The following is a 27,679-nucleotide window of genomic DNA, read 5'->3' on the forward strand; positions in this document are numbered from 1 at the left end:
TAACAATTGCCACTTCCTTGGGGGTACAGCAGCCTGGACACAATAGTCACTAATCACATCTTTCCTTTCATTTCGCTTCTTAGATTGAAAACGGCACCTCGGAGCAGGCAAACAAATCCTTTCGCCTCATCACCATGGAGTCACGCATGTTGGCCTTTCAGTTCCTCGATAGTCTCAACGATACTTGCGTCTATGAATGTCACTTGCAAGTCCAACTGCCGATTCCCAAGCAGGAGCCCAAGTGCAGGGAGCGCACCATTGTCAACTCTGTGCTGCTGGTCAATGGACTCAACGCCAACGAGAGCTACAACTTTCATTTCTACAACTGCAAGCCACAGATTTTCTACGGCGAAATGGATGTCACTACTTTACCAGATCGTAAGCTTACCATAAATATACTAAATATTTTATATACCAAAACAATAATACAAGATATTTAAGTTATTAGAATTTACTAATTTAAAAGATAAAGCGACATTAGAGTTTTGCTTAGTTCTTAAGTTTATAGTTTAAGTAATGAATCATTACTAATGTTCCCTTTTATTGATGACCAACAACCACATTAGAGCGTTTTATGCCCTTTGGGTTCACTTTTTATGGTAGCTGGGCGGATGCGACATGTCAGCTAAAATAAAATATATTTAATTGGCTGGCACTAGGCTGAGTTATTGTCATTTCTGTCCTTGGAAAAAAACTTCATATTTCTGCACACCAATAAGTCTATTGTGGATTTAGAGTTAAGAAATGCGAATTTATGCAGCCAAATTATATCCTCGTCAAAATATTTTTCAATGGGTTAGACAGCATTTAATCTAAACATGCTGATTTATGGTCAGTTTTTAAGTTCATTTATTGACTATGTGCTTAAAGTAAATTTAAATTCAGGAAGGCTAACAGTTCGTTCGTGTAAATTCTTATTTATTTACGATTATGGAGCACTATGTAAATGCGAAAAGAAGGTTTTGTTCTATTCTCTTATAGGTAATAAGGCATTTTTTTTTAGTATATAATTTTTGTCGAACATATGAGGCCAGCACCACAAGCCAACAAATGCTGAAATTAACCGAACTTCTAATTAATATAAATTAGATCACACAGCCTACTTCGTCTAGTATTGAGATATTACATGTCACCTATAATGACAATTAATATACTAGTATTATATTTTATTAAATACACTCTGCTTTAAAATGTGAATTACGTCAAAAACTAGCATTCCTTTATTGAATGAAAATGAAAATATGCATTTAATGTGAATTAAAATTCAAAGAACGCTTTCCATGTGAATTAATTCAGTGGAATGCATTCAATATAACTATTTAAATTGAATTTTAAAAAAGTAAATTATTCAGTTTCAAAATAATTCTTTAAGAATGATTTTGAGCGTAATTTTAATTCAGATTGGAAAAAATGAATATGAATTAAATTCAAAAATTATTTAAATCTTTTACATTTCTGTTGGGTGGTGTATTTTATTTTTATTAAATTTTAAAATTGTTTAAATATGTAAGTTGGAAACAACTTGAGAGTATTATTTGATTATTGTATATTTATTAATATTGGTTGAGGCTTTGTCCATTATTAAAGCGCATTATGAAAGGCAATTAAATGGGATTTATCCTTTACTAAAAACTTAACATTCTCGTATAATAGTTAAATTAAATTACAAGTAGACGAACTGAGTAATAATTGATATTTAATACAAATTAAATTTAAGCAGATTGCTTATTTGATAAATTTAATTAGTGCCAACGATTGAGTGAGTCTTAACTGTAGCTAAATGGACTTTACTTGCAGCTCCTGGCACTATCAGCAATGCGCAGCTATTGAAGAGCAGCGGCTTGAAGCTGGTATGGGATCCACCACTGCATCCAAATGGACGTGTGCATCATTACGACATACGCTACACCTTGGGCAACGTCACACACGAAGCGACTGTCTTGGAATCAGATTGCAGTCGCAGATGCACCTATAAGGTAACTAAAAATATAAATTGAATTTAATTTCATATTAAATGCATTTCTTGTAGTTTCCCAATGTAAGCGAGACGGACAAAATTCACGTGGCCGTGCGCGTTGTGGGCGAAACAGGCGTCGGTGCTCCAATCTTTTTCGATCTGATCGATCCTCACATCTTGCCGCATGAGCACAATCGTAGCAGACATGAAGTCTACAGCGGCATAGCCATTGGCTCCTTGCTGAGCATTCTATGCGTCTTGGGCTTTGCTTCGTTCATTATACTGCAGCGGCGTCGCTTTAAGGCGCGTGCACAGGCGCCCACGCATCTGACCACGCCCACAGACATAAACTTTGGCAATCTGAGCAGCGCTTCGGGCATGCCGGGCGACAGTGCTGGCGGCTTGAGCGGCGGAACGCTGCAGCAGGATTGCCATGAAATGCAGACGCTCATACCGCGCTCACGCTATCACATCGAGCTGCTGCCGGAGCACACGCTGGAGTACCAGACCAGCACAACAGCCACTGCAGCAGCCGCACTGCCCAATGGCAATGGCGTCGCTCGGCGCAGTGAACAAGAGGCACAGCTGGAGCTGAGCGTTGCCGGCGTGCACAATCTATCGCAGCTGCCTTTGTGCGGCGGTGGCTCGCCGGAGCGCAAGACTGTGCAGGATGCAATGCTGCAGGATGCAAAGGCATTCTATATACCCTATCGCCATACGCCGCCCAATGCGGTGGCGCTGCAGGCGGCAGGCAAGCAAAATGGCGGCGAGCTGGGCTTGGAGCCGACGGCTGCTGCTGCTGCTGCTGTGCCGCCCAACTCGTTGCCCTTGGTGGCCGCTGTGCCTGGGCTGGGGCATGTGGCGCGTCGCAGCGGCAGCTTGAGCAGCAGCAGCGCCAGCAGCAGCAGCAATGGCAGCAGCAAAAAACAATTTCATACAAATTTTACGCGTCACTCGAATTCCAACGATGGCATCTGTCTGCTGGCCGAGGAGGAGTCGGCAGCCACTTTAACGCCCACCTCAGAGCATGAGTATGCGGTTGCTGCTGCTGGCTTGAGCAATGGCTTCAAGCTGCCCGCTGAGCTGTCCAAGCAATGCAGCCAGAGCAACAATAACAATAGCAACAGCAGCAGCAACAAACAGCAGCAGTCGCAGTCGCATTTAAATGCATCCATAGTTCCTGCCAACGGACCACAGGCGCGCAGCACTGTGTCCGTTCACAACAACAAAGCGTCAATGACCAAACATCCCTGGCCGGCGGCAACGAATCTGCATCGTCGTGCCCAAGTTGATCCCAATGGTTAAAATGGGGTCGGTTGGGTCATTGTTGGTTGTTAGCTAGCCAAGCAAAAGTATTCTATGAAGCTACTACTACTCACCAATGCACACACACACACACATACACATACATTCGCAGCTCAAAACATTCCAAAACAGCATTTATAAGAATACATAGTTTATAGAGAAGAGAGCGAGAGAGCGCATACATTTTATAAATGTATTTAAGCTGCAAGTGCTAGCAGTCAAGTTATTTATACACACACACACACACACACACACATACGATATACATTTAAGTTAAGCTTATGTGAGTCCTTTTTATAGCATATACATGTATTTATATATAGAGGTATAGCAACTAATTTGTTTAGTTTTAGTTTTGTTTGTTTGATATGCATTTCATTTACATTAATCGAGGCTAATTATTATTTATATCAATTACTACTAGACACACTTTATGCAACAAACAAATAGCCAAAAAAAATTAACAATTGCAATAGCCCAACCACACACTCACACACACACAAACAGATTCAACCACAACCATAGTCACAAGTGTTCATATTAATTTACAAATATACACAGATTTTATTTTATATGTTAAGCTGAAATAATTAAATTTTTCGCATTTTAATTGCTGCATTTTTGTTTGTTTAATTTATAACCGATATATCAAATGTACCTGATTATATTCATTTATGTATTTTGTTTAAACAACACAATAACAACGCACCGCAACGCACCGCAACGCAACGCAAAAATATTGCGTATACGTTTATTTACCAATTATGTTTTTATATTAAAAGCAAGTCACAGCCGCATTAAATATCTATACATAACTGTATATATATATAAAACCCAAACTGTACCTATTTTATACCAACACATACACACACACACACACACACACACACACAGTTACATAAGAGACAGCAATCAAGCACAGGATGTTATTATTTTTTGATAAAGCATTGTCAAGCTTCACACAAAGGCTTACACAACAAATGACAGCATTAAATTCAATGTACTTTGTGTTGCTGTTGTTGTTGTTGTTACGCATGTTATGACATACAATTTTAAACAAACAAAATATATAATCGCACACATTCCAATTGCTTTGGCACGCGAGCAAAGAAAATAAAATAAAACCAGATTTATATTACAATTGAATGAGAAAACAAATGAAAATATTTATGATTGATAAATGTAAGAATGCGTTCAAGAACTGTAACTGTATACGTATTTAGCTCTAAGTGCAATAAACAAATCTAAAGCTCTACAACAAAAACGCAAAAAATAAATACAAAAAAAAAAAAACAATAGTACCTTTCCACAAATAATAGATAACAACTAAATGTATGTACATGTTCAATGTTCAATTGTCTATGCGCTCTAGGGATAATAAGTACGCATCCCTTTTGCATGCACCGTCGATATTAGCTAACCAATAATAATAAAAGAAAAAACTCACTTGTGTTCATATTAAAATAAGCCAAATCTTTTGCATTTTCGGAGCAAGCGACAATTGTTTCAGCAATTTACCAGATAATCTTTCTCACTCGAAATTCCTACAAAAGCAACAAAATTATTATGCAGCAAAATAAGAAAAACAAAAAGCAAGCAAATTATAATATAATTATATGAAATTAGCTGTAAGAAATACATATTTAAAGCAGAAAAAAAACAAAAATTATATATATATGGTAACTGCGATTGTGATCGCTGTGTAAGTGGATGTGATAAATGTTTAAATTATTTAAGCGCTAAATGGAAAACATAAAAAACGAAAACACACAACAAGTAAAACAATAAAAAAAACACACATTGGATATATTAAGAGTGCATTATATGTATATTTGCATTTTGGACTTGGCAAGACAAACAATAACTAAGAGTCCACTAAACTTAACTTTGGCTAATTTAAGCTTTTAATACGGCAATTAATTTTAATTTGATGTTTTAAGTGCGCATTTTGTATACCTCATTAGTAGTGTGACAAGTAAATTGTTTATTTATTTTAATTGTTTTTTTTTTCTTTTCTATGTACCCCCTTTTTAAAGAAGAAGAACAGAAAATATTGTCGAAACGAAAGAACTATTGTATTTTTTATGTAATTTATATACAAGCATTATATATATATATGTATGGTAGTTAACTAAGCAACTGTATTTCGTAGGTTCGTGTTAAAGGTTTTTTTGGTGCAAAAAGCATTCTTTGGCATCCTAAGCTAAGCTCAGCATTTGGCGCAGCTATAGAGTCTAATTCAAGTGTAACACTATTGGTAACGAAAACAGACACACCAACACACACACACACACACACATATTAAAAACTATGTTATGAGAACAACAAAATGTAAACTTAATGCATTTTTATTTATCTTCTTCATATATACATTACAACTTATTTCGTATTTCATATTTTAGTAACTTTCAGTACTTGGTATAAAATATCAAATGGCTTATTAATATCTTGCAAAAATTCAAATCTGTATTGGTTGCTGCATCGTTGGTAACATTTTACAAACGGTCTATAGCCTTATATGTATGCTTATTATATTACGTGGTATGATCACATCACAATTAACTGAACAAATGGATCACAATTTGCAAAAACTAAAACCAAAATACGAAATATCAAATTATATAACTAGCTAAATGGCTGGCTTAAAGTTAATTACAAAAAAAAAATTGAATTTGTTTTCAACTTTTATATGCTAAGCACTAGGTACGCATTGACTTGCAGCCGATTAGCCGCAAGTCTTTATACACATATCGTTTCCAAGTTGGCTGTGAATCAACAGATTTTCTTAATCATCTTCACCAGCTCTTTGTACAAAATACAATCACGACCGCGCGGCTTGCAGATCTCGCGATGATCCAAGCGTATGCCACAGACATCTCCAATGCCAGGATCTGTTTAAAGTAAACATTACTAAAGGTTGCTATGGATTCTATCAATGGGGGTAGCTTACCTGCCGAGTCCACGCCCACAATGCGCAGATAGAGCACAGACATGAGCGTTAGCGCAGTTTCCACAAAGCTAAACACCTCGATCTTCAGCTGACCCAAATGATAAAGACCCACAAAGCGACGATGCAGATCCACTAAATATTTGTTGCCTGCTCATAGAAAAAATATAAGAATCAGTTTTGAAGTATTTAAGTTTGAGGCTACTTACCCTTTTCAATTTCAAGCAGCTCTACGGAGCGCGCCAGCAGCGGCGCCTTAATGGAGGCCAAGTGCGAGCCGCGATGTGGCACCGAGTAGAAGAAGCAGCCGCGCGCTGAGCGCCACAATGGCGTCATGGCTGGCCGACCGCATTCCCAGGCATCCACAATCAGCTGCTTGATGAACAAACCGCCCTTAGAGTGACCCACATATATAATAGGATGACCCTGGCCAACGCGTTGCTAAAAGACATGAAAACAGAAATAGAAATCACATTAAAGTTGCGTACCGACAAACTGTAATGGAAAGGGAATATTTTCAGATTTTTTTATTATATCTATTAATTTTAAAACCTGCAAAATAAAATCATTTGTATAGGAATGCTTATATATCAAATGTGGTAACTCTATCTCTTATGGTTTCTGAGTTTCCGCTGCTCATACAGGCAATCTGCCTGACAGACGGTCGACTATATCGACTCAGCTGATCAAGCATATTTATACTTTAAGACTGCTACTTCAACTTCATGATACTCCTCGCCATATTTTTTTAATGTCTAAGTGTATATATACAATAACAAGCAGAGCTTAACTTCTAAAATAAAAACGTTTGTATAGGACTGTCAAATAACAAATTTGGTAACTCTAGCTCTTATAGTTTCTGAGTTTTTGTAGCTCATACAGACTGATGGACAGACAGACGGTTATATCAACACAGCTTTGCTTGCTATTCAAGCATATTTCTATTTTGTTGCTGTTACATAAAATCATGAAAAACCGCCAATGTCAAAGTGTATTAAATTTGAGCTTGCCTTGATATTTTTGATTTCTGTGAGCGAGGGGAGGATTTTAAAATCTTTAAAACAAAAGCGTTTGTATAGGACTCCCTACATACCAAATTAGATAAGTCTAGCTCTTATGGTCTCTAAGTTCTTGTTGCTCATACAGACAGACGGACGGCTTATTGACGCAACTGCTCTTGCTGATCAAGCATATTTATACTTTACGGCAGTTACTTCAACCTCATAATATCCCCTTTCATTTTTTTAATGACAAAGTGTATAGCAAGTTGAGCTTGCCTTTGACACTTACCGCCAGCAGTAGTTCGGCCATTTCACGCGAGCGTTGTATGAGACTGGAGCGCGGCTCTTTGCGCTTCCACAGCGGACGCCACAGATACGGATCTGTTGTATAGTTAACAGCAATGACACGCACGCCAGGACAGTCCAAGGGCAGCCAGTCGCCGGGCCAGCACTTTGAATAGTTGGGATCATTGGCAGAGGGTTTATGTTTGCCCGCTGGCTTGTCATTGGCCTTGGGGGCAGTTGCAGCGCTCTCAGCCTCAGGCTCGCTGGACAGCATGGACTCCAGATCGTATTGCAGCAGACGACTGTTGTCATTCAGCCGCAAACGGAATGTGGGAAAGCTGTACTCGATGCCCTCGCAGATTTTGATGTCCTGCGGCTCATCGCAAACATAAGCAAAGCTGTTAAGAAAGCAAATTAAATAATAAGCTTTGAGCTTAGCGTGCTGCACTTACTCCTCATCGCTGTATTCACTGAAGCTTTGGCTGTGTGGCGGCGGATTGAGGCACTCGCTGGCGGGCTGCGCTGACTGCTGTGCATCAAAGGAGCGTCGACTGCTGGCAAACTTGGCGCGCTTTTCACGCGGCGCTGCGTGCATCGCAGCGCTGCGCGAATGCCGCGGACGCTTGGGTGGACGCACAGGTGGGCGTGGCGGTCGATCGAACTCGACAGGCTGGCGCTCGTTCTGCCACAAGCCCTGCTTCCAGGTATTGACCAGCGAGCCGTGCAGACCATGGATAAATACAATATCGGCGATTATGGGCGCGCCTGGTGGCGGCTCCGCCAAAATGTTTAGCGTGCAGCATTTGGCAGCAGTGCTCTGCACGCTATACAAAGGCGGCTCGAGCAGCGGCGTAGTGGGCGTGGTGGGCGAGCCTGGCGTGCTGGGTATATCGGGCAGGCACTCCAAGCCGTCCTGGCTCTTGCGCAACTTTAGCAAATTGCGCAAAGGCCCCAAGCGATTCGAAACTGTTAATGGAAATTTACACGACATATAGTATTTGAAGTGAAGAGCTGCGTATAGTATATAGATAAAGATTTGTTTATAAGCTATAGCTTGCGCTGACTTACCCTGCACGCTGGAAAGATTTAGCGATATGCTGTTGGCGGCAAAGGCCATTAGATTGGCCAGTGCCTGGCGACTGGACGCCAGATGCTGCAGCACACGCAAGACGCGCACATCGCGTATGCCTTTGATGCCACGTGCCACGCCGTTGGCCAATGGCAGCACCAGGCGCACAAGTATGCCAAACACAACGCGCATGCTGCCGCCGTTGTGGCCATCACTAAATAGAAATTTAGTTTATATATATATGAATTTATATTGTCTTGGCAACACTCACTGCTCGATGAGCGCGTTCTCGCTTGAGCTGCGCACTAGCTCACTGACCACTTGCTCCTCCACTTGACGATCAATCTGCAGCTCATTATGCTGGCTGCCTGGCACCTGTTCGGCAATGCTCATCATGGCTATGTCAAAGACGTAATGCTCATCGATCGATGTCTGTTCGCTGTTGTTACTACAGTTGTCTTCGTTGTGATCTTGTTGCTTGTTGTTGCTGCTATTTTTGTGTATCTCATGCTCATCAGCATCAATGGCATTGGCATTGCTCAAGCTTGCGCTTGTTGTAAACATTGTGGTCTCTTCACAGCTGGCTGGCGGCCAAAACTAGCAATGTGTCCACATGCCGCGAACTGCGAATATAATTTAAGAACTTACAATCTAATCATATGCAATTAAATTGGCGTTTGCTGCTGGGGTGTCAGTGTCGTAAAGATAGATTACGTATACGACCTGCTAGACACAATATAATACGCAAATTGCAGGCTCGCACGCCTTACAATTTTTCAATTTGTTATTTTGACTGACAACGTTCACTCACACATGCTTTGCTTTTGCCTTTGCCTTTGCTTTGGCAGCAAAGCAAAGTTACTTGAGTCGCTCGATAGCATTTATATTTCTTTGCCTGGCAATCCAATTAGTTGGCACACATAACCAGCGCATAATAGTTAGATTACGTTAGCTTGGCTTGCGTTACGGTTCAAGTTGAAGGTCGTTGCATGTGCAGCGCAACGCTTGTTGCATGCCACTGCTACTAACGACCGACCGCAGCTTTAACAACTGTACACGCTATTTATAGTCGCATTTATGACAGGCAATAAACAAAAGCTTTTGCTTATGCATGCTGACTTGACTGGCATTCAGATGAGTAATGCAATTACACGCCCAGCCACCCACTCTCTCCATTTGCTTAAATGAGAGCTCAACTTACACTTGTTTCTATTGACGACGCTACCGCACACAATGCAAATCAGCACCAAACTGCGCCCCGTTCAAATCCCAACTGTGGCTATTGTTACATTAGCGAGTGACTGTTAGCTAGCCGAGCGTTCTGCTCAATTGCGACAGATACTAGCGCAAGTGGCCAAGTGTATCGCACTTAACAAGCACTTGTTGCAGTGCGTCAAAGCAACAACAACAACAACAACACGACGACTCAATTGCAGTCAGCTGCACTGCATTGTCTGCAGCTTAGAGCTGAATGCGCACTCCATAAATATTCAATTGCCAACAATAGAAATAGATAAGACATAAGAAGGTTTTGCTCAAAGCTTATCAAGCAGCTCTATTGATAGCCCAGCGCTTTCTTTTGCTAATTAAATTTCTTGGGGCAGCTGTAAATGGATATAAATTAAAAATCAAAGCGCTTATTGTTTATTTGATTTTTGTGTTTATGTTTAAGATAATAGCAGCGAGTATATATGCCTGCCTTTTGTTTGATTTTTGTTTGCACAGTTGTTTCCCCTAGACGTTGTCTGTGGCGCAATAAGAAATACAAACTAGCAAACAATACATTTGCTTGTTGCTCTGTAAATAAAACAGCCTAATTAACGGCGTCTAGAGTAATGCATTTAAATTTATTGGGAATGAACTCTGCTTTGAGTTCAACTAGCAATAGTGAGATACTTGCAGCCAAATAATCTAAGCATATTTGAATTTTGTTTATAGGAGAGCAGCGCGTATAATTGCATTTGATATGCATTTGATATAAACAGTCATGGGTCGTGGCCTGCATAACTAACCATAGTCAACAAGCTAAAATTAGCAAAATGCTTTATGCATTCCATTTAATGCTCAATTATTGAAGGGCATAGCATTGTTTGATTGAATCTAATCTAAGAGCAATTGAATTCATTTAAATATTGAAAACAATGCAAATTAAAATGCACTTTGCCTCATTAAGAGCTCGAAACTATTAAGCGTTGTGGTCGAATAATTATATTACGCTAAATTTCAAAATAAAAGATTGTTTAAGTTAATTAGTAAATAAAAATAGCAATAGCTAAGGCAACCATCTAAATGAGTTAGTTTCTAATAAAATTTGCTATAATAAACTGCAGAAATTCATCAACAAATGTTTGCGTTTCATTTGCCGCATCTGCTTGTCAATTACAATAATAAACGACAGTTTTGTTTGTTTGCGTTTGTTTTGATGTTCGTTAGATAAATAAGGAAGTTAAGAGAGACGACGGCATTTGCTTTTTGATTATGATTATATCTTGTTCTACTTCTGCTACGAAATAAAACTTCCAAACTAAAGCAAATTTATTCTTTTGATATATCTACATTATGCTTATCTCGTTATGTTGAAATCTTTCAAAGCTAAAATGCTCAAAAGCATTAAAATATGCAACGAACAAGTGTAAACATTTAATTTGCATTGAAATATGAAAACAACAATAGATATAAATGAATTGATTATATTACAGAACTAATTGTAAGCTTAACGCGGATCATTTGCTTGTTTGTTTTTATAACTTTAACATTTATTATTATCTTCTATTAGCTGCTGATTCGTTGTGCTCATTTATCTATACTCTAACTAGCAGTTAACACGCTGAGCAAGGTCAATGCACCCACAAACACATACACACCCAAAAAAAGCGAGCAGCATTAGTTGACAACGGAGCGTATGCACACACATTACTCATGCGCCATGTGGACTTTGTACTGCAGCTGATCGTTGCGTTGCATTCGTTTTCTGTTTGTTTTTGTTGTTGCGTTGCTGCAGTCTTTTATCTTTAAACAAAAATACTGCGTAATAAGGCCACTAGGCAACTGTCAGCTGGCCACGTTGTAGACTTATGCATTGCATTTTTATTTAAGTAAACTTGTGCATAATTGTTGGTCAACAAGCTGTGGGCCAGCGTTAGCTGGAAATTAATTGCCATAGCATAGTCACGAAGCCACAAGCAATAGCATGCTATAAATTGGAATACTTAGTATATATGTATGCATAATATGTGAACAATTGAACAGCGTCGCATGCGTTGGCACACGTGAATTCATATTCGTTTGCATGTTGAGATTCACCTGCTTGTCATTGCCACGCCCACGCGCGCATACAAAACAAGGCGTTAAGTGTGTGCAATTAACTGGAACAAAAAGGAAAACAAATTAACAAAGCTCAGCTAAGCGCCATTGACTGCTGCTGAAGCATTGGGCACTATTATTTTCTACGCTTGGCGTGCGACACAAATTGCAAGTGATTCAAAGTATCAACTACAAATTGAAGTCAATTGTTATAAATAATTTCAGTTAAAAGCAGGCCAGTCAGCCAGCCAGTTTTATTCCATAACTGTAAATTGATGTTTTAATTAAAATACAAAGCAAGCCTTCAGCAGCTGTTTTTTCGTATTGATATACAATGGTAAAGGTCACGCAGCAAGGTTAATGTTTTAAAAAAGTGCAGAAAATTTATTAATCATTGTACATATATGTTCTGATTTCCTTAATTAATTGAATTTAATTTTTTTTTTTTTTGGCAAATTTAATTCAAATGGAAGTTGCTTAGCAACAGGTTCTGAGCGAGTTAAAAACCAAACCGGCCGGCAATGAATATAATTTATGCAAAACATAAATGTGTATACACGTGTATATATACGCATATATGTAGTAGGCTTATGGTATATATAGAATATCGTACCATAGGCATAAATTGATGTGCTTGTTTTCGTTGCCAGTGTCGTGAGTAATGCGGAGACTCTGGGGAGTACAGCAGCAGCAACAAGACATCAACAGAGGGCTAATGATTATTTGGTGTTTGTCATGACAGCAATTAAATTGCTAATGATAGCATAAATGAAGTGTACTATAGTTATTCAAAGCACCTGCTAGTCAAAGCCGCAAAAAAGTTTTCCAAAGTAAATCACAGCATGTGTTTTGGCAACTTCCTTAAACTGATGACGACGCTTGCGCCTTTGCTTTGTGCCGAAGGGTGGAAGCTCAAGCCTGTTGCCTTAGTCTTCTAACTGCGTGCTGGGAGTTAACAAGAGCAGCAGCAGCGGCAGAAAGTGAAATGAAATTAACAGTGACCTGGGCCTGGGCCTCGCTTGGGCTGGGCCACAAACGTGTTTTGTCTGCACGAATAGCAAACAGCCAGTGAACAGCTGGGCAGCAACTATGCCAAGCGACTATTTTGTTGTTACAGTGCGGCGCAACAAACTAGAAGAGGCGTCAACTCTTTTGAACTTGATAACGTGCGTTGTTGTGAGTTGTTTTCATTGTGCACACACATACATATGCGCCTATGGCGTATACGTATTGGCAACTGAAATTGACTTTGATACAAGCTGATTCGCTTTACATAGATTATTGTCAGCTGCTGTTGGTACGCCCACAAAATATTTATCTAGCCACGGACTGATTAAACATTCCGAGGATTTGCGTGCCTTAAATTAAAAATTGACACCTGTGCGATTATCGTTCGCATTTTATCAGCGCTCTCCAGTTGACAACTGTTGGCGCTTGTTGTTATTGGATACGCGCTTTTGTTGTCACTTTTAAGGCATGCCAGCAACTATAAACAAATGCGCTATGGCTATGTGGTGTGGGCGGCGTTAGAGATCAAGCGTTCACCTCAGATTTAACAACACTTGCCAGAAGTTTTACATAAATTTACATATACACACATATATACATAGATGATTGTATATACATATATGTAAGTATATGTACATAATAGCTACAACAATAGCACACACACACTCACAATCACAAACTTGACGAGCAACAAAAAAGCTTCCGTCGCCGCTGCGTATCCGACAACAAAGCGCGCACAATCCGCAGCGCTCGAACGCTCAGCAACAACTAAAATCTAAAGCTCTCAAACATGCGCCTATGTAATAAATTAAGCTATGCCGACATAGCAAGACCCTGTAGGTTACACATTCAAGATACAAACAATAACAAACAAAATTATGCCGATGCCGAAATAAAAGCCGCTTCTCACATAAAAAAGAGATAAATGCAGATTTATAGTTTATAATCCGTCAAAGTACACAACAAATTTTGCAAAGCTTATTTAAAATTTGTTGAAAAATATTTGTTTTATAGCCATATGGTAACCGAGAATACATTTTTTGTATAATAATAAACCATTTTTTTAGAAAATCAAAAATTAATAGAAACATTATTTGGGGTCAGCCACGCCTACTTCTGCGTGTTACGCGAAAATCTAATTCAACTTAATTATAAGACCGTTTTGGGCATCTTTATCTACATGGTTTAAAATGAGCGGCGTATCTGACTAGTGTGCGTACGCTAGGGTGTACAGTAATTTAATTATTAATTAAAAAGTAATTAATTAAGCAATTAATATAAAAATAAAACCAAGTTCACACATTTATTTATATATTTTGTAAAATGTTTACAAAGAAGACAAAGCATAAGTATAAGTAATATTTTTCATTTTAAAAATAATGCGCACTCCAGTGCGCACGCATACATTTAAATTGGCATAATCTGTGAGTGTAAACAAAGGCCTATGAGTAAGTAAGTGAGGAGCGATAACAACGTATGCAGCCCTAGTTTTCTATTCCATGGGCGTAGGCTTTCTAGGTAAGGGCAAGGGCCGATGATGAAAATTGAAAAGCAAAGTACAAGTAAAATTGTAATAACAAAACCTTTTACGTTATTGCTTACATATATTAAGAGCTATTAATCAATATAACCATATATCAAGCAGAATTTATAACGGTATCAATTATAATATAATAGGGCCCTAAAAATTGCGTTTAAATTGAATATATTAATTTTTAATGTATAAGATCAAATCAAAATTAATAATAAGTAAATTTTGCTGTTTTTTTTTAAGCTTTAAGATTGTGTAATATTTATTTATTTCTAATAATTATTGTCCAGGTTGTATTGCCTCAACCCCTACGAATAAGCATTTGGATACGCCCATGCGCTATTCTCAAAAGCTTTCGTGTTGCTCGTGTAAGTTGAAAGCTCTTTTAGCCGCTAGAAAGAGACGAAAAATGCGCGGCCATGACAGACAAGAAACTAAACATATTTTGAATATTTCAAATTGTGGCTAAACTTTATTTGTTTAAATTTAAGGTTTTTGTTTTTAGCAAATATTTGTTTGCAAACATATGAAAATATATGTTATTTTTTTTACAACTTATTGAACGCATCCAAAGGAGGTTCCGACAAAATTCGACAACTGGCGCTTGGCCAGCGTCTGAGCCAAATTTGAATTTGGCTCTCACAAAAAATGATTGTTAACGTTGCATTAAGCGGTGCACCGCATTAAATGCCGTTAGTCCAAAAGTTTACCAATAACGTTGCACAGCTCACGACGAGGATGAGGAGGAGTCTGAGCTGCTGTCACTGGAACTGGAGTCGCTGCTGTGTCCATGTTTGCGACGTCGTGATTTCTTCTCATCGATGACCTCGTAGCTGGGCAGCGTGGAGTTGCTAGAGTCGGAGCTGCTGCTGCTCGAGCTGCTTAACTCCTCTATGACGGCCTCTATTTTGCGAGATTTTCTAAAGCAAATTTTGAATGCAACAATTGACAACGATCGTATATTTTAGCTAAACATACTTTTTGTCTGCCTTGTCAGCATTTTTGTGGCGTTTCTGTTTCTTGACATTGCTTGGATCAATGTCGCTAAGTGAGCTGCTGCAGTTGCGTTTGGATTTCTTACCCTTCTTATCCTTGCCAGCCTTGGTGGAGTAAAGATTCTGCGAGCTGGCAGTGGAGTAACCAGTGTCCTTGCGCTTTCGCTTTTTTCTGCAAGACAAGCACAACTAATTTAAAGCACTTTTAAAAAATTAAACTTACTTGTCCTTTTTATCCCTTTTCTTCTTGTTGTGACTAACTTCTGGTTCCACAAAGTCTCTGTCTTTAGCTCTACAAGTAGTTGGGAAATATAATCAAATGCATAAAACGCAGCTCATTATGAAAATTACTTTTTTATCTTCTTCTTGACATCGCCACCACGCTCATTGGATATCATATAGATGCTGTTCTGGTCTGCATCGTGGACGCGACGACGCGACTGATACTGACGTGCTCTGGCCATGCGACTCTCACGACGATTCTTCCAGAACTCAGCGTTGACTACATACAAGCGATATAGCTGTAGTATAATAACCAAAGAGTTCTTGCCTGCCATTAAAAGGGAAAATGTTACAAATAGCTCAACTAACAAAAGATTGTGTACGCACAGGTAAAAAATACATTCATATAGTTTATAATCTTGTACTGAAAGATGATAAGCAAGCGAAAGGTGAGAAAGGGTGCATCTTGTAGTATAACGTTCAGCACAATGCCCCAGACATCAATGCCGCAGCAACAGTTGGCGCAGCAATCCGTGTGACTGCAAGAGCTTCAGGTTAACTAAAGTTTGCTGAGAAGAAACTACAGTACTTACTCCTCTTTGTGATGAGAGCTGCTGCCGCGTGGTCGTCTGCCTCTTGTAGCCGACAGCACGATTGTGAACTGCATCAGGCTCCAGGACCAAATGCCCAGTGTAAGATAAACCAAGAAACCAATGCGTGCTATTGAATCATCTTTGTAGGAATCAAAGAACTCTATGATATCCGCTGCAGTGCCTATATAAACTAAGAGCAGCTGACTGAGTTGATCGCGAGTCAAATCGCCTTTGGGCAACAGCCAACGACCCACAATGAGAATCTGTAAGGATAATAATATAAAATATATTCATAGAGCAATTTGAAGTACTTACCAGCATAAGGAATTGCTCGATGAGCGTGGTCCAGGTGTCTGGACTAATGGTGGGCAGTGTGATGCCTGCATTGTCAAGTAACCCAGCAACCGGCACCATGGCGCTGCTGTTGCTGTTGAGATTGCTGTCGTTACTAACATTGCTCGCATTGGCATTGGGCAGCGATGCATTCATCACCTGAAGGCGGCGCTCAATCTTGTCCAGTTCGAGCAGCCAAATGGCAGGCACAATGCTGCTCAGGTACAGAAAGACCGACGGACAGAACCTGCAACAGCCAATGGGGCATGAGTGTAAAGCGAATGGCCAAAAAACAAACAAACAAGTCAGAAAGTGATGAGCGCGCCCCCGCGACAAAAGGTAAACAGCCAAGTAAAAGACAGAGACTATATGGTGCGTTTGGCATTGGCTCCCCCATGCGAAATTCCATTAAAGTTTTTACTACAACCACGCGTGGGTGGGCGTATGACTGGGTGGCTTGCGCTTGTGCTTGGAGGAGTGGTCATAGTGGACACGGTGAGTTGTTGGCTGGTATTAAACACATGATTTCACTTTTAATTGAAAATCAAAACCTGAACATGACGTCAGCGACAGCCGATTTTTGTTTACATTGCCAAAAAACTTGGATGTTTCCATATCCAGGACTTAACTTAAAGACTTACCAGCGCCACTCTTGCGTCTTCTTGATCATGATGGTAAAGATGCCCTCGAGCAGCAGCAGCAACAATGGACCACATAGCGTCCAATAGATGATGTCCTTTTTGAAAGTTGTCACCTGCCAAATGGCCAAAACACTGTGTGCGCTAAAGATAATGCGCGTCAATATAGCCTTGATGGTGGAGATTATCTTCGCCATGATCACAGCATCTGCATTGCTTCAGTGTCCTCAACTAAATAGCAGCTATCTTTCACCGCAAAGGAGCGGCTCAATTCGAAACCAAAACCAACCGCACGCAACAAAGCTCCAAACACAACTGAAGCGACTGACAGCTCCAATCGCAGGTCAAAATGCTTTCATTAGATGTTTAAACGCTTTTTAAGAAATTAAGGACAACGCAGCGAACAGCGCGATACATAAACGCGAGTAATTGGTGAATGAACGTAACGTCTCGTGTGGCGTTGACGCATTAGTAAGAAATGCTCGTGGACATACATTGGGTAAGACATCGTGTGAGAAAGTGAAACACGTGTGTACTATTTATTTTAACAAGCTTATAAATGAGTTTCTACGAACTTAAGAGCTGGAGCTGGAGAATTATTATATCCCTGTATCTAAGATAAAAAAAAATGATATTCAAATTAAATTTATTTAAAATATCTCTCATTTTAATAATAATAAAAAGGGATGTATATTGAAAATACAGTAATATAAAATAGTGGTAAACTGAATTTATAATTTTAAAAGTATGATGTTTCTGCTAATTAATTTTCAAATCTATATCATATTCACGTTTTTACAGCATAGACTGGTCCTTTCCTAATTTTTAATGAATGATCATAAACCCAGCTACTTTTAAACAAAAATTAATGCAAACAGCAAATTTCCCAAAACTATCAATAGTATAGTACCAAAGTCGTAAACTTCTCGTAGAATAAAATTACAATGACACATTTAGTGCTTAAGCGCATGATATTAAAAATGCAATGGTAACATGCAACCACCTGCTGATTATGGACACACTGAATTGTATTGTAGTATACTTGTTATTTTCTCTTTTAAATTCAAATGTTGCGCAAAGAGTGTTGGAAAACTGTTAAAATGTTAATAGCACGTACGATAGGCGGAGTCGATAACACTATAACATTTTCTGTTAGGGCACTTAACAGCTTCTGTTATGACATTATCACAACACAACACGTGAAAGTTTGTTTATTGTTTTTAATTATTGTATTTTTGCTTAAATGGCATCTTCAAGTGAGTCCTCAGCCGAATCAGAGCATGAAATTGCCAGTGATAATGAAACGCAGGTAAGTACATACACATTCATCTACAAAATACCATTAAATCTATACTTTTCGCAGGCTGCAATCCGCGAAGACCTCAAGTCAATGTCCTTTGAGGAAATTATGCAGCTGAAAGAGCAACTGGGCGCCAAGGTTTATAAGGAAGCAGTGTTGGGTGGAAAAGCCTCCCAGTCAAGACAGCCAAAGGAAAGGAACGAACTTAAGCGTCTTAATAAAAACAGACCACGCGAGCTAAGTGCAAAGAGGCAGGTGCCGTTTCTGGGAGCTGAGCTGCGTGTAGAGCGAAAGAAACAGAAAGAGGCAGAGCTACGTGATCCGCGCTTCGATGAAAGAGCGGGCGATTATAATGTGGAAACCTTTAAAAAGAATTACAAGTTTATCAGCAAAATACGTGACAAGGAAGTGGGCAAATTGAAAAAAGAGTTGACTGAAGTACAGAATGGCGAAGAAAAACAAAAAATCAGGCACACTATGCAGCGTCTTATTAACAAAAATGTAGAAGACAAAAAATGGCATCTCAAGCAACACCTGTTGAAAAAGGAACGTGCTGAAATACAGAAGGCACACAATGAAGGCCGTCAACCTCACTATGCAACAAAAAGTAAGTATCTTTAAGATAAGTTACATTATTACAGTAATAACCACAACTTTCTTTGCAGAGGAAAGACGAGCCAAGGAACTGGTGGCCCAATTCGAACATCTGAAGAATACAGGAAAGCTCAACAAACATCTTGAGAAGCGACGCAAGAAGAACGCTGCCAAGGATCGCAATCGCATTAGCATAGAATAGTTATTTTTTTAGTTGAAAATGTATATTAACGATTAAACAATTTACAATTTACTTAAGGCTAGCCTGTTCTTAACATTTTAGCCTCACGTTTCTCTTGCAATTCACGTCGCTGGTCCTCGACAATAATCTTGCGCTCTTCTAGAAACTGTCCATATTCCGTAGGATCTATCTCCCGCACAACCTTTATGCCGCAGGTGCGTGCTATGCCTATGAGCATCTCGCACATTTGCTGAAAATTAAAAGAATTTTTAATAAAGCAACATTGAACAAAAGAATTTAAACACACCTGCATTGTGAGCATTGCATTTGGCGGATCCTGTATCTTAATTGCAGCAATTTCATATAAATGCTTAAGAGTAATCATGCCAGCTACCTCACGACCAGGTGTCATTGTACCACGTTGCAAGCCTGCTGCTTGCTTAAGGAAGAAGGTTGCCGGCGGGTTATGTATGACCAAATCATAGCTTCGATCGCTGTTCACTGAAATGCGGCACGGCAGTGGAACACCCTCCTTCATTTCTGCCGTTTTCATATTAAAGTCCTTGCAAAATGCAGCAATATTAATAGCACGCTATAAAATACATAAAATTAATGAAATGTTGAGCAATGTGCAAAGTCGTACACACCTGACCCAACATAGGACCCAATGGTGGGCCTGCTGCCGCCATGCCAGCCGGTATATTTGTCTTCAGTTTTGTTGTATGCGTTATACGCTCTACTGTCTTTTTCATTGACTTTAATTTGCCGGCTGCTTTCGACATTTTAATTGATTTGATTTACAAACAAACTCAGCGTTAGGATGTTATGCAAAGAGACGTACAGCGATGGGAAGAAGAAGAGATGCAACAGCTGTAAGGGTGAACTGGTTCAGTTGGTCGAATGAACTCAGCAACAGTGAATAAAAACGCAAAAATGCGCACGCTCAAGTGAATAAATTCAGCTCTTTTAGTTCACTCGCTTATAAACAACAATTCTGCAAAAAGTTTTGTTATAAAAATACGTATTTATAAATAAAACAAAAGAAATTAGCAAAGATGTCCATTGAAATTGAATCTGCTGAGTAAGTATATGACTATAGTAGTTAGTGTTGAAACTCATACTTATTTACAATGTGTTTTTGCCCTCATGCAGTGTAATAAGGCTTATTCAGCAATACTTAAAGGAGTCCAATTTATTAAAAACGCTACAGACACTACAGGTAATCATAAAATATAAAACATTATGTCTGTATTAATGTTCTTTTATGCAGGAGGAAACCGGCGTTTCACTCAATACTGTGGACAGTGTGGATGGCTTTGTGCAGGACATTTCGAATGGACATTGGGATACTGTGCTGAAAGTAACGCAGTCCCTAAAGCTACCGGATAAAAAACTACTCAATCTCTATGAGCAAATCGTGCTAGAGTTAATTGAGCTGCGTGAACTGGGTGCTGCGCGCTCCTTGCTGCGCCAAACAGATCCCATGAGTATGCTTAAGCAGCACGAACCCGAACGCTATATACATTTAGGTGAGCCTCTCAACAGCTGGTACATAAAATTAATTACTAAATGCTGTTCATCTTGCAGAAAATATGTTGCAACGCGCTTACTTTGATCCTCGCGAGGCCTACGCGGAGGGAAGCAGCAAAGAAAAGCGTCGCACAGCTATTGCACAGGAGCTGAGTGGTGAAGTGCATGTTGTGCCCTCCTCGAGGCTGCTGGCACTGTTAGGACAGGCGCTAAAATGGCAACAGCATCAAGGTCTTCTTCCACCCGGCACTACCATTGATTTGTTCCGTGGCAAAGCTGCCATGAGGGACCAGGAGGAAGAAATGTACCCCACGCAGCTGTTCCGTCAAATTAAGTTTGGCGAAAAGTCACATGTAGAGTGTGCGCAGTTCTCGCCCGATGGGCAGTATCTTATAACTGGCAGCGTGGATGGTTTTCTAGAAGTTTGGAACTTTACAACTGGTAAAGTTCGTAAGGATTTGAAATATCAGGCCCAAGACCAATTTATGATGATGGAGCAAGCAGTGCTGGCCTTATCTTTCTCACGTGATTCGGAAATGGTGGCATCAGGTGCACAGGATGGACAGATAAAAGTGTGGCGCATCGTCACTGGGCAGTGTTTACGTAAATTTGAGAAAGCACACACCAAGGGCATTACATGTTTGCAGTTCTCCCGCGACAACAGTCAAGTACTCAGCGCTTCCTTTGATTACACTGTGCGTTTACATGGCCTCAAGTCAGGCAAAATGCTTAAGGAGTTTAAGGGACACTCGTCGTTTGTAAACGAGACTACCTTCACGCCAGATGGCCACAGTGTGCTTAGTGCATCCTCCGATGGAACAGTCAAGGTCTGGTCACTTAAGACCACCGAGTGTACAGCTACATACAAGCCTTTGGGCAACGAGCTCGCCGTCAACACTGTCCTTATACTGCCCAAAAATCCGGAGCATTTTATCGTTTGCAATAGATCCAATACCGTAGTCATAATGAATATGCAGGGTCAGATTGTGCGCTCATTCTCATCGGGTAAGCGCGAGGGCGGTGCCTTCATCTCAGCCACACTCTCACCGCGCGGCGAATTCATCTATTGTGCTGGTGAAGATCAAGTGCTCTATTGTTTCTCGGTTTCCTCAGGCAAGCTGGAGCGTACTTTGAATGTAAGTATCAATTGTTGTTCGTAAATGATTTACTCAAGCAAATATTTTAACGCACAGGTGCATGAAAAGGACGTTATTGGCCTAACGCATCATCCTCATCAGAATTTACTGGCCAGCTATAGCGAAGATGGTCTGCTCAAGTTGTGGAAACCTTAAGTTGTATAAGCTTGCTCTTAGTTTTAGTTTTTAGTTTACTTTTCAAAATAAAGCTTATACTTGACCCAACATTACTTAAGATTTTCTCATGCCCTGCATCAATATTGTCAATCATGCAGCAACGCAACAAATTGACTTTAATTAAGAATTATGCAAGGTCTCAACGATACCGTTTGCGCTTATCCAATGTCTTCATTGCAATTGCTGTCAGTTGCTGGAATTAGTCAAGTAGTTGAGCTGCATTGAGACACTTGTGCTTCGCTTCGTTAGCATGAAGAGCGACGAGATTATTGAGAAAATACGCAACAGGCTAAAGGATGCTGATCCCGACAAGCGCACTGTGATGAGCACGTTTCAGTTTAATTTCACAGATGCTGATGGCAAACTTATCAAGAGCATGGGTGAGTTTTTCCTTTGTAGTGGAAATGAAATTGCTTTGTGCTTATTTTTACTCTAGTCTTTGACTTCAAAGCTTTGGACATTTACGAAGGTCAGACAGCCAATGCTGATGGACGTATTACTATAGCCGATGAGGATTTTTATTTAATTGGCACCAAGCAGACTTCCTTTGATCAAGTTGTGGCCGAGCAAAAGGCTCAAATCGATGGAGATTCGGATGCTATAAACAGCATGATGGCAAAGTTTCGTTTGAATTCGCCAAACTAATCAAATGTGTATTGCTTTTAACCCTCAATAAATTGCTTTAATAGATTTTAAGTTACAATCTTTTGCTTTAGTATTCATTTATTTAATTACCTTTATTTATATTTAATGTTAACATGGAATTGTTTTTGTAGGTGTTCCTTTCTTTTGCTTTTTGTTTTTCAATTGCAATTTTAAAATTTTGCATTCTCTAGTCAACTATCTTGTGGCAGAAGCGCCGCGCTTTGATTTGGCTTCTCGATTTAGCTTTTACATTTTACTCTTTGTATAATATTTTGTTCATTTATTTGCTTTTGCTTATTTTGTAGATTTAATTGTAAATTTAACGCTTGCTTTTTAATTTAACTTTGTGTTTTTTTTTTCGTTTTTTGTTTTGCTTTGGTAAACGCTTAGAACATTTTAGGGATTTTTTTCTCGTGTGTTTCTTGAACATTTTTATTTTTTAAATTGTTTTGTTAAATAATTTATGTTTCTTTTTATTGCTAAAACACAAATTCTTTTTCTTTTTTAATTAACTAATTTAATTGGGGGTTTCTCGCAATGTCATACAACAACAAAATGTATACACCTAAACTAAATATGCAGTTGGTATTTGCATTTGGTAATTATTTAAAAATAATTTATATTTACTTATGAATTACATTATTTTGTATGCAACAATTTAACAACATTTTACTTGTTCAATGTATTTATGAATTTATTTATTAAGTTTTCTTTTTAAACACCTACATTTATTATAAAGGATTTTTACGTTGAGCCTTTTTAGTGCTTCTCATTTATTTAAGCTTTTATTTATATAATATGTTTAAATTTTTCGTTTAGTTTTTGTTTTTTCTTTTTGCAAAACGTACGAGCGCTATGAAACCAATAAGTGTGTTTCTTTATTTTCGTGAATCGATAACGAATACAAAAATGGAATTAAAACTAAATAAACCAATAATAATAGTTGGCCACGAATTACTTCTTATAGAATAAAAACATATATCATTAGTTGAAATTAAAATACAAAAGTTTGGCACAAATGATTGCATTTTGTGTGGAATTTGTTATTTACTTTTTGATCTTAGTTTGTTGTATACATAATTGTTTATTATCTTTACTCTTTAGCGTGTACAATTTAATATTTATTTATTCTTTAATGTCGCTTCTTCTCTCTCAGTTTAAATCTCTATAAACATGTGTGCTCATTAGACAAAAACTGTTTTGGAATTTATCAATTATGGAATTTTCTTTTGGAGCGCACGACAAATTTGCACTACTAAAAATTATTATTTCGTTTATTTACTTTTAATTTTAATGCATGCAAATTTTCTCAATTTTAAGTGATTTGCATTTAACATTTGCTGGAAGATATAGGTTTGATAGTCACTAATTCATTTTTATTTATTTATGCAGTTTATGTTGTTTTTTTATTGTAATGTTTCAATTGTGTATTTAATGCTTGCGTTAAAAATCTCAATATTAAACTTGCTGTTTGCTTATGTTATTTTATTTGTTTGTTTTTTGCTGTTTAAAAAATGTGTAAATAAAATTTGATTCGCTTTCTGTATTTATAGTTATTGGTATTTATTTAAAGTTATTGTTTTATGCCCATTAATGAATTGAACTTGAATGTAGTACACACTGTTATGTTGTATGCTATCATCCGGTTGCATTTAAATTATTTATGTGTATGGGTTTTCTTTTTGTTTTTTTTTCTTTGTATAATTAATTCAATTTATGCTTCACCTAAATATTACTCGTATCAAATATAAAAATCAACAACATTTTGCGGTCTCCAGTGGCTGTGAAAATGCCGCATTGGTTTTTTTCTTTTTGTTTTGTTATGTTTTTCCAACATCGTGGTCATCTGTTTGTCATCTCTTGTCCTGCGAGTCGCTATGTGTATAATATACTATATAATGTATGCATGTATATTTAAATGTAATTATTATTTGTTGCCTGTCAACGTTTAAACGTATCGAATTGTATTGTATATATCGCTACTACAATGTTTACACCCTACTGTACTTTACTTGAGCCGTTTACCTTTCGTAACTAATTATGTTATGGTAATTTTATTATATTTACGTCTTAATCAATTCGCACTTGTTCTCTAATATTTCGTCTTTAGGTATTGTTAACTTTTGAGTTCTTGTTCGCTTTTGCTATTTCTTCATCATCATCATCATCATGATCTTCTTCTTCGACTGCCAGCAAGGCAATGCATATACTATAATGTGTGTCTTACGCCTCACGCCCCACACGCCTTAATTTTAAAATATATATATACGCCTACAACTGAAACTAGATTTAAAAATGCTTAAAAACCATCGTTAAACGTTCGCCATTTGGTTTACATGATCGATGTTATCCTCGTCGAAATGCACATCATTAATGAATATATCCGCCGCCAGCTCATCCTCCTCCAAATCGAGCTCCTCCTCATCATCATCCAGGCCCATATCAATGCCCGCTATGCATATATGTGGTGGCGGTGGCACACTTGTGGGTGGCAGTGGTGCCGGCGGTATGATCAATGTCCCACTGTTGATGCCATGCAGGCTGCCAGCAATGCTGGCCCCGCCGCTCTGCAGATGCCGGCGACTTGAGCTAAGACCAGCTAAAGAACAAACATTAGTCGAGTCGAAACATTAGCAAAACGATTGAAGCAAAGAATTGAACCAACTCAAAATTACCTCCAAATCAAAAGACAAAACAAATTAAAGAAATCCTATAGAACAAAATCATAAAACATTAAAGTCATATAACTATTAATGCTGATTTGCTTACCCGTTGCGCTTGTCTGTGAATCGTAATGTGCATTCCGATGTAAACCCAATTGACGTACATGGTTTCTACGTTTTCTTCTGGAGTGATAGAGTATGCATAGGAGACAGATTAGGGACAAGGCGACGACCAGTGTTATTATAATTAGGACGTCGTGATCCTCCTCGGCCGCTTCCGTGATACCTGGGCATACACAAAGTAGTGATGAATAAAAACAAAGAGAAGCACACAATAATGAAATGTATTAATTTATGGCATATCGAGCATATTATAAACAAATGCACTGAACTGACTTTATGTTAACTAATATGGATGAGACTCTAGCTAAACATGTAAATAACATTTTAGTTATGTTGATGTTTTTGAATGTGATTTGTGTATGACGATTAATAATGCTGATTATTTATATATTGCGTTTAGATTTGAAGCACAGTTTATCATATAGCAGAATTGGAATTTTGGTTGCAGAAAAGAATAAGCCAGAGTTAAATAGAAATTAAACACTCAGCATGCAACAGAGCTTTAATCTTCAGCAAAATTGAGCTACAACTTAATTGGAAATTAAAAATTGCAACTGAAAACTAACAATTTAGCTAGAATATTGCTTTTGGTTTAAACGGGCTTTTTGGACTGTGTCTCTGTTTTAAGATTGGTTTTGTGTGTTTTTTTGTAGTCGAAAGTGGAGTGCTGTACACATGGGCGTAGCCAGGCTATAATTTAGGTGCGAAGGGGCGTTTCGTTTTATTTTAAATTAATATATTCATTAAAATTCTACTAGAATTCTAGCATGTTTAATTACATTTTAATCATTTATTGGAGTGGGGGTTGGCAATTGCTGGATACCTGGCTACGCCCTTGACTGTGCTTGTTATGAACTGTGTTCTATTGGGGGCGTTTTGTGGGCGTGTGCAGCGATTTGAGAGAAGTTTATGCAGAACTCACGTGTTAGATGTGACCAAAAGTATTATTTCTTATTGTTTAATATTCTTAGCAATTTGTTTAGAGTTTATAAAAAAATATTTTAAAAATTTCTTGCAGTGAGCATAAATTTTGTTTGTGTTTTTCTTTTTTGATTCTCGTTGCAATTCCGTTTAATTTAGCAAATCCAATTTTTAAAATGTTTTAGTTTAATTGCAGTTTTGCCGATTTAAGATTAAAACCATAATTGCTATGACAAATGTTTGTAGAATTGTGGGCAGGTGTACGCAGTTAGCGTCACCTTTAGTATTTTTTGTATTTTGTATACATTTGTTTTTTTTTTTTTCAGATTTGAAGGAGTTGTATAGTTAGGTTTAGGTATTTATATCAGTTTTTATAATAGTTTAAGTGGAAAATCACATTGAGATAGTACAAAAGAAAGACAAAGAACAGAGAGAAATAGAATAAGAAGAAGACAAGTGAGAAATAGAGATAGTTTTAGTGTGGGCGTGGCTGTAGATAAAACTGAGAGCTGTATAGTTTCGATATAAAATGTTAGTTTGTCGTCAAACTCAAGATGAAGAAACTGAAAACAAATGCAAAGTTGCAACGCATGATCTGATGTTAAATTAATTACAAGTATGTACATAAAATATCTGCTTCAAATTAAATGCCTTAAATTGCATGATTTAGCTGATTTAATTATATTGGTGTTAGGTTTGAATTAATTATAATGATTAGTTAATATTTTTAGTTTATATAGTAGTTTTTAGCAAGTGTTTCGTCGGGTTCAAGTTTTTCGTGATTATTATAAACAAATGATAAGCACAACAAACCAAGAAACCAAACCAAAAATGAAAATGAGAGAGAAAAATTGTGTAAATTGATTTTCATTTCGTCTCACACAGTGGACGCACTGAAAACACAAACTCAACGATTAAAACGCATAAGATAAAGATAAATTTAAAGATAAAGATACAGTTGTTAAATAAAATCCAAATAATAAATTGAACTGAACCGTTCGACTCACTCACGACTCACAATGCATTTCGTCACTATCGTCACCGGGCCCGCAATTCTTGACCCCATCGCAGCGCAGCTTATCCGATATGCAATACCCAGCGCCGCACTGAAAGTGATACGTGGACTCGCAGAGCAGACCAATGGATGGCGGGCCCGGCCCGGAGTCTTGTATTTCAGTCCACACAATGCGAAAGCCCTATAAACAAATTGCCATATTTAATA

General features: G+C 38.2%; 8 protein-coding genes across 20 annotated transcripts in view; 4 read left to right on the forward strand and 4 right to left on the reverse strand.

The window, feature by feature from the left end:
- Window positions 1-3,593, forward strand: part of LOC108603927 — a 55,109-nt gene extending 51,516 nt beyond the window's left edge. For both annotated transcript variants that reach the window (XM_017993120.1, XM_017993121.1), the window contains exons 10-12: window positions 84-378; window positions 1,798-1,976; window positions 2,030-3,593. In XM_017993120.1, coding sequence (XP_017848609.1) covers window positions 84-378; window positions 1,798-1,976; window positions 2,030-3,262 — 1,707 coding nt within the window. In that variant the 3' untranslated portion in view covers window positions 3,263-3,593. The remainder of the gene's footprint in view (window positions 1-83; window positions 379-1,797; window positions 1,977-2,029) is intronic.
- A 2,001-nt stretch (window positions 3,594-5,594) lies between these two features.
- Window positions 5,595-13,631, reverse strand: LOC108604292. Of its 4 annotated transcripts, none has more exons than XM_017993707.1 (8): window positions 13,546-13,631; window positions 8,836-9,187; window positions 8,564-8,778; window positions 7,948-8,461; window positions 7,500-7,893; window positions 6,419-6,650; window positions 6,213-6,359; window positions 5,595-6,153 (listed from the first exon to the last, which is right to left on the reverse strand). In XM_017993707.1, the coding sequence occupies exons 2-8, from the start codon at window positions 9,126-9,128 to the stop codon at window positions 6,035-6,037; spliced, it is 1,914 nt and encodes a 637-aa protein (XP_017849196.1). In that variant the 5' UTR covers window positions 9,129-9,187; window positions 13,546-13,631; the 3' UTR covers window positions 5,595-6,034. The 4 variants fall into 4 exon arrangements, with proteins under 4 accessions (XP_017849196.1, XP_017849193.1, XP_017849194.1 ...); XM_017993704.1 differs by having other exon boundaries at window positions 7,948-8,506; XM_017993705.1 differs by lacking the exon at window positions 13,546-13,631 and adding an exon at window positions 9,766-9,999 and having other exon boundaries at window positions 7,948-8,506.
- Window positions 13,632-15,133: 1,502 nt separating this feature from the next.
- On the reverse strand, window positions 15,134-17,384 carry LOC108601586 (transmembrane protein 26). Its single transcript, XM_017989486.1, has 8 exons — window positions 17,191-17,384; window positions 16,532-16,796; window positions 16,217-16,479; window positions 16,011-16,162; window positions 15,753-15,951; window positions 15,625-15,693; window positions 15,385-15,573; window positions 15,134-15,326 (listed from the first exon to the last, which is right to left on the reverse strand). The coding sequence occupies exons 1-8, from the start codon at window positions 17,382-17,384 to the stop codon at window positions 15,134-15,136; spliced, it is 1,524 nt and encodes a 507-aa protein (XP_017844975.1).
- A 989-nt stretch (window positions 17,385-18,373) lies between these two features.
- LOC108602155 (ribosomal RNA processing protein 36 homolog) lies at window positions 18,374-19,327 on the forward strand. The gene is made up of 3 exons (XM_017990188.1): window positions 18,374-18,496; window positions 18,551-19,094; window positions 19,153-19,327. Exons 1-3 carry the CDS (start codon window positions 18,431-18,433, stop codon window positions 19,281-19,283), a joined length of 741 nt encoding a protein of 246 aa, XP_017845677.1. The 5' UTR covers window positions 18,374-18,430; the 3' UTR covers window positions 19,284-19,327.
- Window positions 19,284-20,044, reverse strand: LOC108602157 (39S ribosomal protein L11, mitochondrial). The gene is made up of 3 exons (XM_017990189.1): window positions 19,910-20,044; window positions 19,570-19,854; window positions 19,284-19,512 (listed from the first exon to the last, which is right to left on the reverse strand). The coding sequence occupies exons 1-3, from the start codon at window positions 20,042-20,044 to the stop codon at window positions 19,342-19,344; spliced, it is 591 nt and encodes a 196-aa protein (XP_017845678.1). The 3' UTR covers window positions 19,284-19,341.
- A 273-nt stretch (window positions 20,045-20,317) lies between these two features.
- Window positions 20,318-22,175, forward strand: LOC108601770 (WD40 repeat-containing protein SMU1). Its single transcript, XM_017989695.1, has 5 exons — window positions 20,318-20,343; window positions 20,415-20,481; window positions 20,533-20,791; window positions 20,850-21,928; window positions 21,986-22,175. Exons 1-5 carry the CDS (start codon window positions 20,318-20,320, stop codon window positions 22,082-22,084), a joined length of 1,530 nt encoding a protein of 509 aa, XP_017845184.1. The 3' UTR covers window positions 22,085-22,175.
- A 119-nt stretch (window positions 22,176-22,294) lies between these two features.
- Window positions 22,295-22,801, forward strand: LOC108601771. 2 transcript variants are annotated; one of them, XM_017989696.1, is made up of 2 exons: window positions 22,295-22,485; window positions 22,542-22,801. In XM_017989696.1, exons 1-2 carry the CDS (start codon window positions 22,356-22,358, stop codon window positions 22,748-22,750), a joined length of 339 nt encoding a protein of 112 aa, XP_017845185.1. In that variant the 5' UTR covers window positions 22,295-22,355; the 3' UTR covers window positions 22,751-22,801. The 2 variants fall into 2 exon arrangements, with proteins under 2 accessions (XP_017845185.1, XP_017845186.1); XM_017989697.1 differs by having other exon boundaries at window positions 22,557-22,801.
- Window positions 22,802-23,439: 638 nt separating this feature from the next.
- Window positions 23,440-27,679, reverse strand: part of LOC108603686 (tolloid-like protein 2) — a 44,750-nt gene continuing 40,510 nt past the window's right edge. For 4 of the 8 annotated variants that reach the window (XM_017992705.1, XM_017992704.1, XM_017992707.1 and 1 more), the window contains 3 exons: window positions 27,476-27,653; window positions 25,520-25,699; window positions 23,440-25,349 (listed from right to left, as the gene is read on the reverse strand). In XM_017992705.1, the coding sequence (XP_017848194.1) occupies window positions 25,063-25,349; window positions 25,520-25,699; window positions 27,476-27,653 (645 nt within the window). In that variant the 3' untranslated portion in view covers window positions 23,440-25,062. Of the gene's footprint in view, window positions 25,350-25,425; window positions 25,461-25,519; window positions 25,700-26,580; window positions 26,736-27,468; window positions 27,654-27,679 lie in introns of those variants that run through there. The other 4 variants (XR_001915316.1, XM_017992708.1, XR_001915315.1 and 1 more) reach the window with 4 other exon arrangements.

The sequence above is a fragment of the Drosophila busckii genome, chromosome 3R, assembly GCF_011750605.1.
Source record: "Drosophila busckii strain San Diego stock center, stock number 13000-0081.31 chromosome 3R, ASM1175060v1, whole genome shotgun sequence".
In the NCBI taxonomy this organism is placed as follows: Eukaryota; Metazoa; Arthropoda; class Insecta; order Diptera; family Drosophilidae; genus Drosophila; species Drosophila busckii.